The sequence below is a fragment of the Xiphophorus hellerii genome, chromosome 5, assembly GCF_003331165.1.
Source record: "Xiphophorus hellerii strain 12219 chromosome 5, Xiphophorus_hellerii-4.1, whole genome shotgun sequence".
Classification (NCBI taxonomy): domain Eukaryota; kingdom Metazoa; phylum Chordata; class Actinopteri; order Cyprinodontiformes; family Poeciliidae; genus Xiphophorus; species Xiphophorus hellerii.
Genome location: NC_045676.1, coordinates 20,241,716 through 20,259,096, shown reverse-complemented (window position 1 = coordinate 20,259,096; position 17,381 = coordinate 20,241,716). Strand labels below are relative to the sequence as shown.

The 17,381-nt window shown below is 39.0% G+C and overlaps 1 protein-coding gene across 2 annotated transcripts in view; it reads left to right on the top strand.

Moving 5' to 3' along the window:
- grk4 (G protein-coupled receptor kinase 4) overlaps positions 1 to 17,381 on the top strand; it is a 57,151-nt gene that overhangs the window by 24,713 nt on the left and 15,057 nt on the right. For both annotated transcript variants that reach the window (XM_032562310.1, XM_032562311.1), the window contains exons 3-8: positions 8,974 to 9,086; positions 10,763 to 10,840; positions 11,780 to 11,880; positions 15,968 to 16,060; positions 16,482 to 16,545; positions 16,648 to 16,788. In XM_032562310.1, the coding sequence (XP_032418201.1) occupies positions 8,974 to 9,086; positions 10,763 to 10,840; positions 11,780 to 11,880; positions 15,968 to 16,060; positions 16,482 to 16,545; positions 16,648 to 16,788 (590 nt within the window). The remainder of the gene's footprint in view (positions 1 to 8,973; positions 9,087 to 10,762; positions 10,841 to 11,779; positions 11,881 to 15,967; positions 16,061 to 16,481; positions 16,546 to 16,647; positions 16,789 to 17,381) is intronic.

Here is a 17,381-nt window from a genome sequence, read left to right as displayed (position 1 = left end):
CTTCTTCTCTCTCCTTCAATCTTTTAGCCACTTCAGAGAGGGGCTTAAGAGGAGAGTCGTGGATGGAGAGACCATTTACAGCAGCAGAAGAGATCTTTTGAGGACAGGATGGATAAGAGCGGGCCCGAGTGAAAGGGATGTAGGTGTATATACACTCCCTTTGGTGGTATCTTACTCAGCACTGATTGTGCTTCTTGTCAGCTTGTTCACACAACCCTCACAAAATAACTCACACAACCCCCTGAATCTGTCCGCTCTCAGACACCTTAAAGGCAGACCTTGTTTCCATTAGAACTAGAACTTTGCAATCCAGATTTGGATTGGAGGTGTGGGTGTGTGCTCCCCAGCTGTAAGAATATACATATGTCAGCATTTCATACATGCTGTTGTGTAATTTCCCTATCGCGCGGAGCACGAGATCAAAATATTCCCCCTTGTGTAATCTAGCTGGCAGACGTGTAGCTATGTGCAAGGATACAGTAAAGCGACTGATAGCAGTGTCTTTGTTGTGTCTCGATAATGTCAGGCAATTGACCTTAACCTTGACAAGCGACTGGTAGTTTTGGTAAATCCAGATTCCACTATACGTGCTGCTGCCTCTTTGTCTGCCAGCCTCAGACCTCTGTGCTTCGTTATCTCCATCCATCCAGCTTTTATTTGTCCACCATTCAGTTTTATACAGTAGATATATTTGTGCTGCCAACCAATTAAAATGCCAGCAATTGTTCTTCCTGTAGAAAACGGGTAACGTAGTCTCCCAGTACTCACTGACGCTGGGGAAACTTACTCCGCTGAACAGGCATACAGGTAGTAGTGAAGGTGTTCAGGGCCCACCTGACAGATAAGATAAATGTTATCATCTAGTTCCTGGTGTGCCCCTCTCTTTACTGCTTTCTCGGGCAGCTGCCCATATGGGCCACATGAAAAGCCACAACTGAGCACACATAGGCCTGTCACAATAAACAATAAATCAATTAATCGCGTGATAAGTAAAACTGAAAGCTCAATAATTTCCTTTTGCGAGATTTATTGTTTTTCTCTTTTCTCACTCTCTTTCTACCAAAACTTCAGTCTGGTATATTGGCCTTAACTAGCGCCTTTTTTTGAAGAATTATTTGTATACAGAAACTTCATAATTCATTTTTATTTGTTGTCTCCGTTGTTTTGTTTACTTATTTATTTTGGATATTTAAAATGTCTTCCAGTTCCACTGTTAAATAATCAATAAAATTGAGAATTTATTGATCTTTGAGATGGCTTACTTCCATTATTATGCCATTACCATTGTAGTATTTGAAAATGGTCTCAAAAAGAACAATATTATTGTTTATTGCAATAACTTCTGGGACAATTTATTGTCCAGCAATTTTTTTTTTATTGTGACAAGCCCCACATCCTTCTTCTAATTTACATTCCAGATGGCTCATGTAATGTTTTGAGAAACCAGTTTTAGAAGTTTCTTTTTCACATAGCAGTTCAGAGACGTGGTCGTTGCTTAGCTCAAAATGGCGCCTTGCACAAAGTGTTCGCAGGCTTTGATCTTTTTCCGCATTCTGTCACGTTGCAACCGCACGCCTTAATTTGACTGTGATCTTATTTGATGCACCAACACAAAAAGTAGTGCTTTTTTTATGACAAAGTGCAGCATGCTTTTGGTGTACGTCTGTCAGCATAAAACACCTAGACACTTGGATTTCCGACATTCTCCTTTACAGAATAGCTCAGGCTATATCAGTTATCTTCAATTCACATTTTTTAAGTCTTGCCACAGATTGTCAATTGTTCTCAACTTTTACTGGTCAATTTTAGCATGCTAATTTGCATTGATCCGAAGTATTTCACTGTAACTCTGGCTTTCGGTTTAGGCTCGTCCTGGCTGGCTGGTCCATTCTTTAATAACGGCCAGATTTCTGGACTTGATAAGTAGTAGCTGTGCTGTTGACATGTTTTCCTGCCTGAGCTGTGGGTTTCTGCTGCTCCTCCAGAGTCACTATGGGCCTCTTGGCTGCTTCTCTGATAATACTGACCTTGTCTTATGCAGCTTATGTGGGCGGCCATATCTTGGCTTTGCAGCTGTCCCATACTCTCCTTTTCCAGGTGATGGATAGAGCAGTGCTCAGTGAGACGTTCAAGGCTTCAGATATATAGCTTTAAAACCTAGTCCTGCTTTAACTGTAAATCCCTGACCTGTCTGATGTTCTCCTTGGCCACCATGATGCCGTTTGTTCACTAATGTTATCTAACAAACCTCGAAGGCCGTCAGAGAACAGCTGGAGCTTTACTGAGAAAAAATACACAGTAGTGTTATCTAAATTGATGACTTTGGATCTTATCAGAGTATCGGAGCTACAATGCACACTTGCCAGATTTTTTGTAAAAAAACAAATAAAAAAAAAGATTCTTAATTTTCCATCTACTTCTCAAAGTAGATGGAAAATTTGCTACTTTGCATTACTTTATAACAGACTCAATAAAAGACACTGATTGTGGGTGTAAAATGTTGGGGGGTATGAACACTTTAGCATGTACCATACCATACCATACCATACCAACTTTATTTATAAAGCACTTTAAAACAACCACAGCTGATACAAAGTGCTGTACATCAAAACACAACATAACAATAAAAAAAAAAACATAAAATAAAAACTTACAGTTTAAAAACAAAAAAACATACAATTTAAAACTAGATCCCGCTAGAGTTAAAAGCCAAATAAAATAGATGGGTTTTAAGACGAGCTTTAAAAGTGGACAGTGAAGGGGCCTCCCTGACCTGCAAAGGCAAGTTGTTCCATAATTTGGGGCCCATGACAGAGAAAGCCCTGTCCCCTCTGAGCTTCCTTCTTGATCTCGGTACCTCCAAAAGCAGCTGATCTGCGGACCTAAGAGACCGATATGGTATGTATGGGTGAAGAAGCTCAGAGAGGTAAGCCGGGGCAAGATTATGTAGTGATTTAAAAACAAACATAAGAATTTTAAAATGAATCCTAAAATATACCGGCAGCCAGTGAAGTGAGGCCAGGACAGGGGTCACGTGTTCCCTCTTTCGAGTTCCTGTCAGCAGTCGTGCAGCAGCATTCTGTACTAGCTGCAGACGTGAGAGCAGCGACTGACTAACTCCCAGATAAAGTGCGTTACAGTAATCCAATCGAGTTGAAATAAAAGCATGGATCACTGTTTCAAAATGCTGCCTGGAAAGAAAAGATTTCACTGACGCCAATCGCCTTAAATGATAAAAGCTGGACTTAACCACGGCTCTGATTTGGCTATCCAATTTAAAATCACTGTCCACCTTAAAACCAAGATCTGTAATAACAGGTTTAAAATGATGCTCAAAGAACTGTGCACGCTTGACTGCCATTCATCATCTGACTAACCCACTTCATTTTGAACTAAACTGGAGTTTTAATTAAGTTAAAATTGCCGCTTAATTCAGTGGTAAAGACAATTACGCAGCCTTGCCTGTGATTGCCCAACCATGTAATGCTTCCTTCTCATTTTCCTGTGTGTGTCTCGCAGCTTAGTGAGGACTTGGGAGAAGTCTCTATTACACACAGAGATTTTTGTTATTTTTTGAGAAATATTGACCGTAGAGTTAAAATTCAACTGGCTAATTGAAAACGAGAGAGAAGCCGAGATTTTTCTTTAAGGTCTTAGATCACAAAATAATAATATTCATATATAACACAGTGCATTGCAAAATGATTCATTTTGATTGAATGTTTGCACAGTTTGTCACATTACAACCAAAAATATAAATATATTTGATTGTAATTCATATGTGACAGATAAACATAATGTACAGTACAGACCAAAAGTTTGGACACACCTTTCTAATTCAATGGGTTTTCTTTATTTTCATGACTTATTTATAAGGCAAGAAATCCCACTTATTAACCTGACAGGGCACACCTATGAAGTGAAAACCATTTCAGGTGACTACCTCTTGAAGCTCATCAAGAAAATGCAGAGTGTGTGCAAAGCAGTAATCACAGCAAAAGGTTGCTACTTTGAAGAAACTAGAATATAAGGGGTATTTTCAGTTGTTTTACACTTTTTTGTTTAGTGCATATTTCCACATGTGTTATTCATAGTTTTGATGCCTTCAGTGTGAATCTACAATGTCAATAGTCATGAAAATAAAGGAAACTCATTGAATTAAAAGGTGTGTCCAAACTTTTGGTCTGTACTGTACATGTCCATCCCAGTCTAAAATCTTTTGCAGTTTCTGGCTATTTAAGTGATTGCATGTAAGTATTAGGCCAAGAATTTATTCAGCAATATTTTCAGCAGAAGTTTCTCATTCAACATCAACATTCTCTGTGTCAATGCCAAAATGTGTTAGTGGGTGGCTTTTAGAGAAATGACTTGTTTGTAGAAGAAGTTATGAAAACATTCATACTAAAATCATTTGTGTGTCCTCCAGTGTAATTGTTGCCAGGTTCCAGTTCTCCGTCTACCGGCTAAAAGGAAAAAAAACATTACAAAATTGCAATGGTTGTACAATAAGCTTCATAGGTAAGACAATGGTGGAAGACAGCGCACATGATGTAGAGGCTGAGAAGTAAATATTTTCTGATTATAAATAAATGCTGGTTTAACATTTTTAATCAGAGTAAACTTTCACTGTTTAGATCTGAATGGATTACCAAAGTTAGCTGTGTTTGCTAAATGTTTGAATAATGTAAAAGTATTTGAAGATAAAATCTTTAAAAATGTATTTCAATTCAGATGTGGCATGCATTTAATTAGTATTCAGCAGAGTAGCTACTGAATATTAACACTAAAGACTTCTTATTACTCAGATTGGATTTAATTTTTCTGTGTTCAATACACTTTGTAACTAATCTGTGTGATTTTGGGCCATTGTCCATTTAATGACCCACTTGTGTCCAAGCTTTAATTTTCTGACTGATGTTTAATGTTGTTGCTTCAATATTTCCACATAATGTTTTTCCTAATGATTCCATCTATTTGATAAAATTCTCCAGTCCCCCCTTGAAAGTGTAAAAACACTGCATCAACATGATGCTGCCACCTCTGAACGTTAGCTGGAATGGTGCAAATTTCCTAATTTATCCTCCTCATATTACAGTGGCCATTATGGTCACAAATACTCCAATTTTAGTTTCCTTACGCCTTAATCTGTCTCTGGAGATTTATGTTCTTTGTCTCTGAGTTTATATCAAAGTAAAACGTGGATTTTTACTTGATCCTGTTCCCGGATTAACTTTTTTTTTTTTTTTTTTTTTTTATCTCCGAGTTCTTGTCAGTATAGCTCTTGTTTCTTTGTGGACAATGACCCCATCCTACCCTCTTTAGCCAGCATTTTACGATCTTTTGCTTTTGCTCTGGAGTTGATGCCCACCAAAACATGTTCCTCTCCTGAACACTGAATTCATCAACTTCCTAAACAATATAGTGGCTGAACATCCTCAAGATGTTTAAAATTGTGTATGACTATTTGAGCTTGAAATTATATCTAGAATGCCTGGAAAGAACCCACGCATGCACAGGTAGAACATGGAAACTCCTTCCAGAAATCCTCGGGCCAGGATTCAAAATCAGGACCTTCTTGCTGCAAAGCAATGGTTCTGCCTTCTGCCTTGCTGTTCAGGCCTGTACTTAAATTTCAAAATATTAGGAAGCAACAAAATCTGATCTAAAACATAAAAATTGTAGGCTCATTTAATGTTGAATAGCTGTGTATCGTACAGTTCCATCCCCATAAGTACAATAAAGTCATTACTGAAACTTTTCTTGCAAGTACTGTGAGCAAAGCGCTGCAGTTTGCTCTTCAAAAGACTGAACAAATGAATATCTGAATGGTAAATATTTGGTTTCCAGCTGTCACCGCTGTCAGGCCCAGTACGTTCACCAAGTATAAACCTTTGTGATTAAAGCGGTCTCTGTTTTGGGTAAATAGTTACCTCTCTGTTTTTCCCTTTTTGTTCTTTTAAAGCATTTAACTGCAGTAGTGAGTGATTTTCTTTTTCAACAGTAATTTGCTCCAGTCTGCAGCATGTTAGTGCAACCAGTAAGATCTGCTTCACATCTGAGAATCGGTGCACATTAGGTTAGATGCTGAGTGAAGCCAGGATGAGAAGAAAATATTTCTGAACACAAAAACCCCACACATACACTGACTCCATCTTTTCACAACCACAAATCTTGCCTCATTTTGTACATAGTTTCACAGCAAACAGTCTGACCAGAAACAGGTTTCTCATGCTGCTTATCTATTAGACGATCATTTATAAATGTCATACATAATTTTTTTTCACATGCACACTTAGAGGAAGTGCTGTATTGTTTAAACAAATGGCCCCAATTTTTATTATTGTTCAGATTCCCTCTAATAATCTGAGAGGGAATGCTCATTTTATGCAGAAGGGCACATGCCTCCAAAGAATTGTGGTAAAGGGTTAAAGGTAAGCATAAAGTGTTGTTCGTGGATTTAAAGATGTGTTGGTCGAGAACTTTTGCGATCAGATTTAAAATGTTATGGCCGTACTGCTTTAAGGGAAGTAATAAAAATCTCAAATGATCTTTTTTTTTTATTCAGTCTTTTGAGAATATTGGAATTCCCACAGTGATGAGGTCTAAAGTGGCGCTGTGAGCTACAAAGAAGAGGACATGAAGCTTTTAAAATAAAAGAACTACTGTAAAGATTTAGTGTTGTTTTTTTAAATTATTTTTTATCTTTTATTTGTTGCAACTGTCTTTCTTCCTCCCCTTGTTTCTACAAATACACGCATGTTTGTGTTTTTGTGTTTGCTTTGTGTGTGTCTCTATGTGAGTGTGGATCTGTCCTGACCGTCAGCCAATGCTAGAGAGCGACCTGGGTCTTCTTCCTCGTTTGGTAAAAGAGGAAATATGAGTCAAATGGAGACAGTTCTAATAAGATGTGACCAGCTTTACAGGAAAAAACAGACTGACATGCCAACAGAAAACATCAATGCAATCGGTCTGATTTGTTTCTAAGGCTTGTTGAAAATACTAACTTGCATATTAGTCTTTTTCTGTAGGCCTCTTCCAGGGCCACAGGTGGGCATGCAGACAGCTTCTGCAAATATTAGTGAGCGAATGGGTCACTTTCAGAAGACTGATGTGCAATAGGATGAGTCTGAGTAGTATGATGTCTACCAAGATGGCATTGTGTCAAATGTAAAGTTTGAGTGGAGATTATGTGTAATAAGACGTTTTGGACAATTTCATAACCCCAACTCTATGGGAACAGTTAGAGATAGTCTCTTTATGTGGCAGAGCACAAAGTTATTTCTTAAAGTCATGGACGTGAGAGTTTGGTGAGGAAGAAGTTGACTAGCCTTCATAAAGTTCAAACTTTATCTCTATATAACAATTTCTGGATTAGTTAGAGTGGAAACTGGAAGCAAAAACTTTTTCATCCACCAGTAGTGCCTGAGCTCACAAATGGGCTTACGGAAGAATGGTCAAATATTCCCGAAACACGGTCATGGGTCTTGAAATGACACAAATGCAACCATATTGTAGAAAACCTTTAAAGGAGATTGAGACTTGTAAAGCTGTGAACTGTGGCCCATTACAACATTAAACACCACAGATCAAAAATGAGACGTCATAAAGTTCATAAACAAATAAATTCAGATAAGTACAGATTAAACACTAAACTATAGTAATAATATTTCCACTGCATAATGCTATGGTGGATGATTCTAACTTCCTAGTTTGTCTCAGTGATATTTGAGTTATATTCTCCCATCATGATGGTATAAGTTTATACTGTCCTCAAACAAACTGCTGTAAATAAGTTTCCACGTGTATTTGATCATTTTTTAAATAAAAATATAAAAATTGAAACAGGTAATATATTTTGAGTCATGGTAAAAGTTATGCATGCATCATGTGGTTTGATAATTCATACAAAATGCTCCATGCTTGTCCTGGTGTCTTAGTCCCAAGGGATTTTAGGTTGGAGCAGGAGATTGATGACAGATTGGAGCTTTGATTGCAGCAATGTGGGAGGTGCACCAGCCTTTAGTGGTGGTGGGGAATAAAAAACCTAAGCCAAGACGGAAAGGCTCTCGCTTTGGTTTTGTTTTTTTCCCCTCTTTCATCTATGATCCTGAGATGTGGATCAGGAGTGAAAGAACAAGGCTGCAAGCGGCTGAAATGAGCTCAGCTTTAGAGACAGCATGAGGAGTACCAGAGTGGGGCTGCGGTTCCTCAAATTAAAAAGGAGTCGGTCCAGATGGTTTGGTCATCTGATCGGGATGCTTCCCGGCCGTCTTCCTTGGAGGTTTTTCCGAGGCGTTCTGCTGGACAGGAGGCCACAGCGAACACTCACCACCTGCTGGAGAGACCATCACTTCCCACTTTAGCCTGAGAATGTCTTGAGATCAGAATATTCAGAATATGTTCTGCCTTCTGCGTTCCTCAAAGAGATCAATTAAGATGAACTTGACAGAGTTTTGGTGTTGGTAAATTGTCCCAGTTGTCAAACATATACATTTATATGTAAAAGGTTGAAATTTTTGATTTTCAAATGATTTGCAATGCTTTGCCAATGACATAACATAATAATCTTATAATCTTATTGGGAGGTTATTACAAAATGTCCTTATTAAATTTAACATTTTTAACTTTAGTCTCTGTTAGATTATTGGTTGCTGGAAGGTCTAAGGCTGAAAATAAGTAATTTGGAAGTTAGTTTTCTTTTAGTAAGCTGGGTAAATTGCTGCTCACGCCCACTTTATGCGATTACATAAAGGTCTGCATCCTCAGAAGACAAACGTGAAGTAAGACTTATTTCAAAACTGTGTTAGTACGCATGAACGACAAGATGGCAATCTGCCAGCGATATTGAGGGGAGCAAAAGCGTGATGATGGCTACGCAGCAGAAACGTAGTGATTGTCATTTCCCTCAGAGGTAACCTGAACCAAGCTAGAGGACAGCCGCTACATTTCATTTCCATGTGTTTCTCCTGGCAGAGAGAGACTTCACCAGTTTATGTGAGAAGCAGCCCATCGGTCGGCTGCTGTTCCGTCAATACTGTGACACCCGGCCAGAGCTGAAGCGCTGCATCGACTTCATGGACGCTGTGGTAAGAGCAGAGTTTGATAGCATGTAGTTATGTTTACTCAGTTGAATTTACTTTAGTAACGTCTTGGGGGGGGGGAACTTTTAGGAGTATTTTTACTACATTGTACTTTTTTTACTTTGTAATATGGAGTTTGGCTACTCTTTAATGAAATTTCTGGATACTCTACGCACTTTGAGCAGCTTCACTGAATGAAGAACAAGCTAGTTTTGAGCAAAATTTCACCAGACACAGACAAACACCTTCACTTTCATAAGTTTTATATTGAAACAAACAAATGTGGAAAAATGTTTCTCTTGCTTGATTTTATTATTTTGTAATTATGCTGTCTATATAAATTATTTTCATTTTGTTCTTCAAAGTTCCCACATAACGTTGTTTTGGTCTGTCTGAGGTAATTTTTACAAAATACTTATTTTTTAACAATTACCCTTCGCAGTCTGTGATGACATCACAGATGTCTTTCCTTCGTGACCCAGATGCTCTCTTGCTTGTCGTGTTTTTCCTCATATCGTCCATCTGTCAGCTGGGTCTCGGCCTACATCAGGCTGTGCAGAACGAGAAATGGGAGTGGTAAACCGGTGCTTTGCCTGCATGGGTGGGTGGGTGATTAGTGACTTTGGTTGTTAAAGAGCAGACCCCTCCTCTTCCTCTCTGCACTCCTCCATGAGGTCAGTCCCACGTCAGAGGCAGTTCCCCTGGGTGAGTAAGCAAACACAGGCCCGAGCTTGTGTCTAGGCCCCTGGTGGAATGCAAGAAAGGAAACACAGGAGGTGAGGGGGGTCGTGCCTGTTTAATGAGGACCTATGTTGGGGGTTTTCACGGTATGCAGGCACACTGCAAAAACACAAAAATGTCACCAAGTGTATTTGGTCTAGTTTTGAGCGCAAATATTGTAAAATCAGACAAAACTAACTAGTAACTTTTCAGCAAGAAATGGTGTCATATGAAATGAAAAAGTACTAGTGCCAGATTTTTTCCACTTATAATATAGAAAAAATGTCTTGTTCCATTGGCAGACTAGTACTTTTCATCAATATTAAGGAATTACTGACTTTAACCAAGCTCTTATGTGTTGCTGAACAATTTGTTTTGTTTTATTTCAAGTGTAGTAGTATAGTTATACTAGAAACTAGCATAAAAAATACTTGGTAAGTCTTTTCATTGCAAGTACTAAAAAGGCACCTATTTACAGTGATGGATTTAAATTTAAAACGATTGAATAAATCTCTAGGGTTATATGTGTTCTGCCGTTTCCCCTCCGGAGTGTCACGTTGTTGCTGTGATGCATATTTGCAGCGCTCAGTCCTCTTCCTCTCTGCAGAGCTTGTTTTCAAACAAAACAGACGGCCGAAGGTGGTCAAACTCCAGACCATTTCCCCACGTACAGCCATATTTGACCAGAGGCACAGTCTGAGAACCTGTACAGTCCGTGATCCTGTTGGGCAACAATTGTAACGAATGAAGCGTGAAGATGAATAAAGTTGTTGTTTCGCAGAGCTCCTTTCATTACTTTCTCCTTTTGTCTCTTCTTAACCCGTTATTTTTTTCTGGATTCAGGGCCTTCCATTCTGCCCGTCTCTCTCTCTCTCCCCTTATTTGGAGAAGTATTAAAGATGGCTGAACGAGCGTGGCTTAGCCTGGCGTCGCTGCTCACGTGTCTGTTTTTCCTCGTACAGGCCATGTACCAGCTAGCTCCCGACGAGAAGAGGAGGGACTGTGGACTGAATGTATTAGACACATACTTTAATAACGGGGTAAGACGCATGGACATGTTTACTCTGATTCAGAACCAGTTGAAACATTTTGAGATCTTAAACTTCCAGGGAGGCATTGTAAGAATCAGTGTTAAGTAATTCATATCTGAACATGCAGGTTTGCCCTTATGGCTTCACATCGTATAGATGCAAGACATTTTTTTTCTCCGTTTGTAAGGATCAGCAGGTGATGATATTACTGTGCTGTGAGAAACACAACTTTGTGTTCTTGCAATTGTCATTGCAGTGATGTCCATCAAAACTTAAGATTTTCAGTAATGTGTTTGATCACTTTGATGGATTTCACTGCCCATTATGACTACAGCTAATTTCAGATCACTTAGGAAACAGTGCTAGGGATGATGCGGGTTAACTGTAATCCATATCCAAAGTGAACTTTGGTGGGACTAAATTATCTTTGTCATTCTCTATTGATCAAATTGTGCCCAGGATTCAATGATGTTTGATTTCAGTATTTCCCTGATCTGGATTATAGAGTGAAAGAGAAAAACAGACAATGAAAAAATGTTTTATTTATATTTATATAGTCCTTCATTCATTCCTTCTGACCTTCCTTCCTTCTTTACTTGCTCTCTTTCTTCCTTGCTTCTTCTCTTCCTTCCTCGTGTTCCTTTCTTTTTCTGACTTTCTGTCTTTCTTTCTCTTTCTCCCTTCCTTGTACACCTGTGTTCTGTCCTTCCCTGAGTTTTTTTCAGCTTTAGTGATTAAAGCCTGTCCACAGAGGTTCACAGGCAACTTGTATTTTATTTTAAACATGACTGAAAACTTTGATAATTTGAGAGTGGAAATTTTTTTTTTATAAAGAAATGTGTAAAAATCCCATCATACATTACTGTTACAAAGTACTTTAAAACCCATTTTATTTTTGAGTGAATCCTTTTTTCCCCCCTCATCTTGTGTTTGTTTATCTCCTTCCAGTCGGCAGCCCATCTACCCGACATTCCCCAGGACGTTATCGCTCGGTGCCGGGAGAGGCTGGAGCAGAGTCCATGCAAGGAGCTCTTCAACGACTGCACCAAGTAAGTCTTGAAACTCAAACCTCCTCCTCCAGCTGCGATCGGACACGCGCGCAGCAACAAAACTTGCATAGATTGCTTGCGAGTTACCTCTGCCATCGATTGTTGCCGTCAGCGTACGGCGCCAGTAGCTCCATTGGGAACGGTTTGTGTTCTCGCGGCACCGTCCCGCCTTTGGTAATGGCGGGACAGCTGACACCTGGGGTTATGTAACACTCGTAAACACGCACGCACAAATGCAGTGCTGGGCAGAGAAAGCATCCGGATGGCTGGCATGGAAACAACAGCCACCTCAGTCTTCCTCGTACGCGCAGGTTGACAAACACGCACGCCGGTGCAGGTGTTTGTGCTTCCTCCTCTGAGAGCCAGAGGAAGCAAACAGACTGGCTCTATTTTACTGCACACACACACACATGCACCCCCCCCCCCCCCCCACACACACACACACACGCATGGTTTCTCGCATACTGCTGTCTAACTTTGTTTTACCTCAATAAGTGATGCCGGAAAAACCATGACTTTCCTTGTACATTGTAGTTGTATCATGTACGTGGTAGTGATAAATGACGTCAAGGTCATCAGTAATTCTTATATCGTTTGCTATGTTTGTTCTCTGATAAATGCAGTTAAAGCTGAAAACTGAGGACAATTAAGTTACAGGTGATATACAGTATATTCCAGGTGTATCACTGGTTTGCTTGAATAAATTACCAGAAATTTGGCATGGGAACTGGTGGGCTTGGTATAATCATATAACCTTTGAAAAAAATCTTCCTTTAGCATCAAATGGAGCACTTTTCTTAAACACTTTTCTATCTGATGACTTACATCAGATAGAAAAAAGGAGACGGCGCAAAGCAAACAAGAAAGAATCATGGCTAAGCTGGATAAACAGGCCTTTCAGGTTTTCTTCCAGGAAACCTGAAATAGGTGTCTGTGCACCTATATTTGGTGCCATCCAGCTTCCATATCCCTGCTGAAGAAAAACATCCTCACAGCATGATGCAGCCACCACTACAGTGGTAATTTTCACTCCCGATGGCTTTTAGTCACACTGACCGTAAACTCAGGAATTCCTTCTAAACTCTGTTCCATAAAGGAAAGATTTTTATGAATTCTCTCAGGCGATGGATTGAACGTTGCTCCACTTTAAACCTCTCTTCAGCTTCCCCCACACCTCTCTCCTGCTCCTTGGTCTGCATGATACAGTTTTTTTTTATTAATATTTCTGCAACAAACCCCTGAGAACCTCTGGATTTACACTGGGGTTGAACTGCACACAGGTGGACTCAATTTACTAATATGTGAATTCTGAAGGATTTTGGTTTACAAAAAAATGAAGCATAAATCCACTTTCTTCTACATCAATAATTCTGTTTTTCTCATATAGGTTACTATTTCTTAAGCTTTCAGTAGATTGATTTCAGCTTGGCATTTTTTCATTGGCGTTTCCACAGTAGATGCGCTTCCTCAGGTTATCATAAATGTGTAAACCTGAAATGACTGGAGAACATGGATTTGAACAAAAGATTTCCTTAAGTTTAGTCTTTGATCCATTTCTCATGATCATTCTGCTTTTAGATTCCCTCCATGTTTTTAAATTAAGTGTCGTGCCTCAGCTGTAGGAAACGTGACTTCTGGCAGAACATTTGCTCACTCCTGGATATTCCTTCCTGTGTTGCGGTCCAACATACTGTAGTGTTATGTCATAGCCTGAGCATAGTGTCACCCTTCAGTGCAGTTTTTTCCTCATCCTCTTGTTTCTCTTCTCACTCCGTTCGTGCCACATAGACCATGATCCAGCTCAGCTTGGACACAGCTTGGCTCTTTAAATTTTAAACCAGGAAGATTTGAAGAGGAAAGATGTTAATCGGTGTCATTGTGTTCCTGAAATCCTGTTGACAGCTTGTATGTATATTATTCTCATATACAGAGAATCTGTGTTGCACAGAGACATAGCATTTGTTTCTTTCTGTCTCAGCAGGGGGGCTTTCCTTGTGGAAACTCTGAAGGGTTTTGGCAAAAGCAGCGAGCGGTGACCACAGGCAGCTTTACTTGCCTTGCTTAGTGTTAAAGTATTTTCAAATTATGGTTTGGGAAAAAATTTTGAACCCAACATCAGCATCACGTCATCATTTTGGTTACAGAGGTCGGATATTTGCTCTGACTTTAGTTTCTGTCTGTGAGTAGCGAGCTAAGAGAGCGTTTTTCTTTAACTCGCAGGTTTTGTGAACAGAGGAGTGTTACGGCTTTCTGTACCTGCAGAAATGTGCTTGTTGTTGATGAGATGACAGCAGTTGCTCAAACCACAGTTGTGGAAGATCTGAAGCTATTTCAAGATTTTAGAAATATCATGATCTCGGGCAAAAACTTTAAAGAAATGTAAACATGCAGTTTGAGTGTAAATTATCTGGATGATTTATCTTATTAAATAATACATAATTTTGCAGAATAAACTGTATTTTTGCTGTAATTAAGGTTTTGATTTTGATGCCTCTGAGTGGGGAGCAGTGTGTTGGTGGTTAAAGCTACACAACAGGAAGGTTCTAGATTCAAATTCCACACAGCATATCTATGCGGAGACTTCATGTTCCCCAAAGCATACATGGGTTCTCGCCAGGTGCTCCGGCTTCCTCCAGCAGTGCCAAAACAAACATGTGAGGTTAATTTTCTTCCTTACTTAGACATGTATGCTGGTCCGTCCTCTCTCTCTGGTGTTGTAATGGACTGTCCACTTGTCCAAGTAATTTTATTTATTATGGTTAAAGCTTTTTGCATTTATTTTACTTATTTGTTACAAATCTTCTGTATTTTACAGCTAATCTTTGGATTGTATTAATATGTCATAAATGCCATTGCATAGTTTGACGGTACTGAAATATCTCCCATCTCGTGACACCTTTATTTTACTTTATTTCTATTTTAGATTTTTTTTCTAGTTCTACTTAACTTATTTAGTTCACATTTTTTATTTATTTAGTTCAAATGATTGTGATGTAAGTATGTTACGATAAGCAACAACTCAATTAATCACATAATAAATTAAAATGAGCTTGATAATTCCTATTTGCATGATTTTGTTTTTCTCATGTCTCTCTTTCTACCAAAGACTGGATGACAAATGGCTTCAGCCTGGAGCACTGCTCTCAACTATCCCCATTTTTCAAGGGTGATTGTGTTTACAGAGACTTCAGCAAATTTGTATTTTCTTTTAGTTTGGATGGTTAAAGTGTTTTCCGGTTACAATGTTAAGTGATTGTTAGAAATTAAAAGTTTATTGGTCTGAGAGAGGCTGTACTTGCAGTATTATTCCATTACCATTATATTTTTCGAAAATGATCTCAAAATAACAATATCTTTTATCGCAATAACTTCTGAGACAATTAATCGTCCAGGAAAATTGATTGTGACAGGTCTATTCATATGGCAGTAGAAGAGGAGTTACATTTTTAAAGTGTGCTTTGTCATCCACAACCCAGACTTCTGCTCTAACCTGGCGCTGCTTTTATTCTGAAGCATTATAATGTGTTATCTCAAACTCTGAGGTCACTGTACAGCCTTGTCTGGAAAGCAAAGCTTATTGCTTATATATAAAGGGGGTGTTACAGAAGTCAAAGAAAGGAGCCGACAGTCATACTCATCTTCTCAAAAAAAAAAAACTTCTCAGATTTTCAGTTTTCTGAGATTTCCCCAAGAGGCGGTGCTACTTTAAGTTTTAAGTGTGAAATCCACAAAGCCTTTTTTAATATTTTTTTGTTTGATGTGATCAAACAACACAACTCACTTCCCCATTCATAGTCGCATTAGATCTACTGTTCTGTGTGAAATCATATCTCAACCCAATTCAAAGGCAATTTGTATTTTTCACAGTGTTAAAACCTGGTTGTTGTTTTTTTTATCTTTCCACTGAAAGGTGCTGTGAACAGCAACTCAGCCAGCAATGCACAAAATTACAGGGCTGCACAAATGTAAACACATGTTGGGGAGGAGATCGTGATTTAATGTTGCTCTGCCTGAATGCAGCCTGGTGAGAAGTTCGTCTTATCAGAATAATCACAACCCCTCTTTCTGTTCTCCCTCCCTCCTCCAGAATAGTTCGCGATTATCTGAGTGGAGCTCCATTTTCCTCCTACCAGGAGTCCATGTACTTTTCTCGCTTCCTGCAGTGGAAATGGTTGGAAAGGTGGGTAGAGCCAGCAAACGCAAAGCATCTACTGTGATATTGTTTATGGAGAACATTTAGACTGTACTGCTTTCTCTTGGTCTTAGAAAATGGCTGATACCAGAACCTATTAGTCATATAAGTAGCAGCAGCAATGTTTGCTCTAATACATAAAGGTGGGGCTGCCAATCAGTCTGTCTCTGCGAGTGGTTAATAATTTATACTTTGCATAATGGTTGGTGGAAAAGAGCAGGATGGAAACAGCAGTCATCAGAGTGGATTAATAATAAATTAGACCATTAATCTGTCTACAACATCACATGGTGTGTCAGAGTGACATCAGCTAGTATATTAAGCCCTTTTTTCTCCTTTAACATTATTCTCCTGTTTTTAACATCATCTTCTTGTTTGTTTGTTTGTTTTTTCTTTTTTATCCCTGCAGGCAACCTGTAACCAAAAATACCTTCAGACATTACAGAGTACTAGGAAAAGGTGGATTTGGCGAGGTAAGATCAGGTTGTCTGTTGTGTAATTGTGTTATATTTAATATCAAATAGGAAGACCAAGTTGTTCAGATTCACATGAGCTCATTTTGCTGGTTTTCTCAGGTTTGTGCCTGCCAAGTACGTGCCACCGGTAAGATGTACGCCTGTAAAAAGCTGGAAAAGAAACGGGTGAAGAAGAGAAAAGGTGAAGCAATGGCACTAAACGAAAAACGCATATTAGAAAAAGTTAACAGTAGTTTTGTAGTAAGTACGACTTTTTTTCTTATTCAACCTTTCCCTGAATTGCATCTGTGTTGTATGCATGCATGCCTGGTGCTTTTGGCTGCAGGATCCTGCAAATTAAAGCAAATGACATGTTTGCAAATCCTTTAATCGTCACCTGCTAAAAGTTAGATGCAGGAAAAAAGAGTTCTGCTTGTTTGGTTTTGAGGAGAGAAATTTATTACAATGAAACCACAAAAATATTGTCTTGAATGATTTCAGGAAAATGTAAACATTCTGACCACTTATGTTGCATGAATGCATTGAATCAAAGCCATTCAGTATTTTATTTAGAGGATGCAAACATCTGAAATTTGGGTTTATTTGCAGCATGCCGTCAGCCTCAAATGTTTCAGTATTTCCTTGAAACTGATTGGATATTTATTCTTGCCAACAAATTGTCATGGTTTTATGTTATTGTCTGCAAGTCAGACTGTAAACACAACACTTAAAACCAAATACACTGCCTGGCCAAAAAAAAAGTCGCCACCAAAAAATGGTCACACTCTCTAATATTTTGTTGGACCGCCTTTAGCTTTGATTACAGCCCGCATTCGCTGTGGCATTGTTTCAAT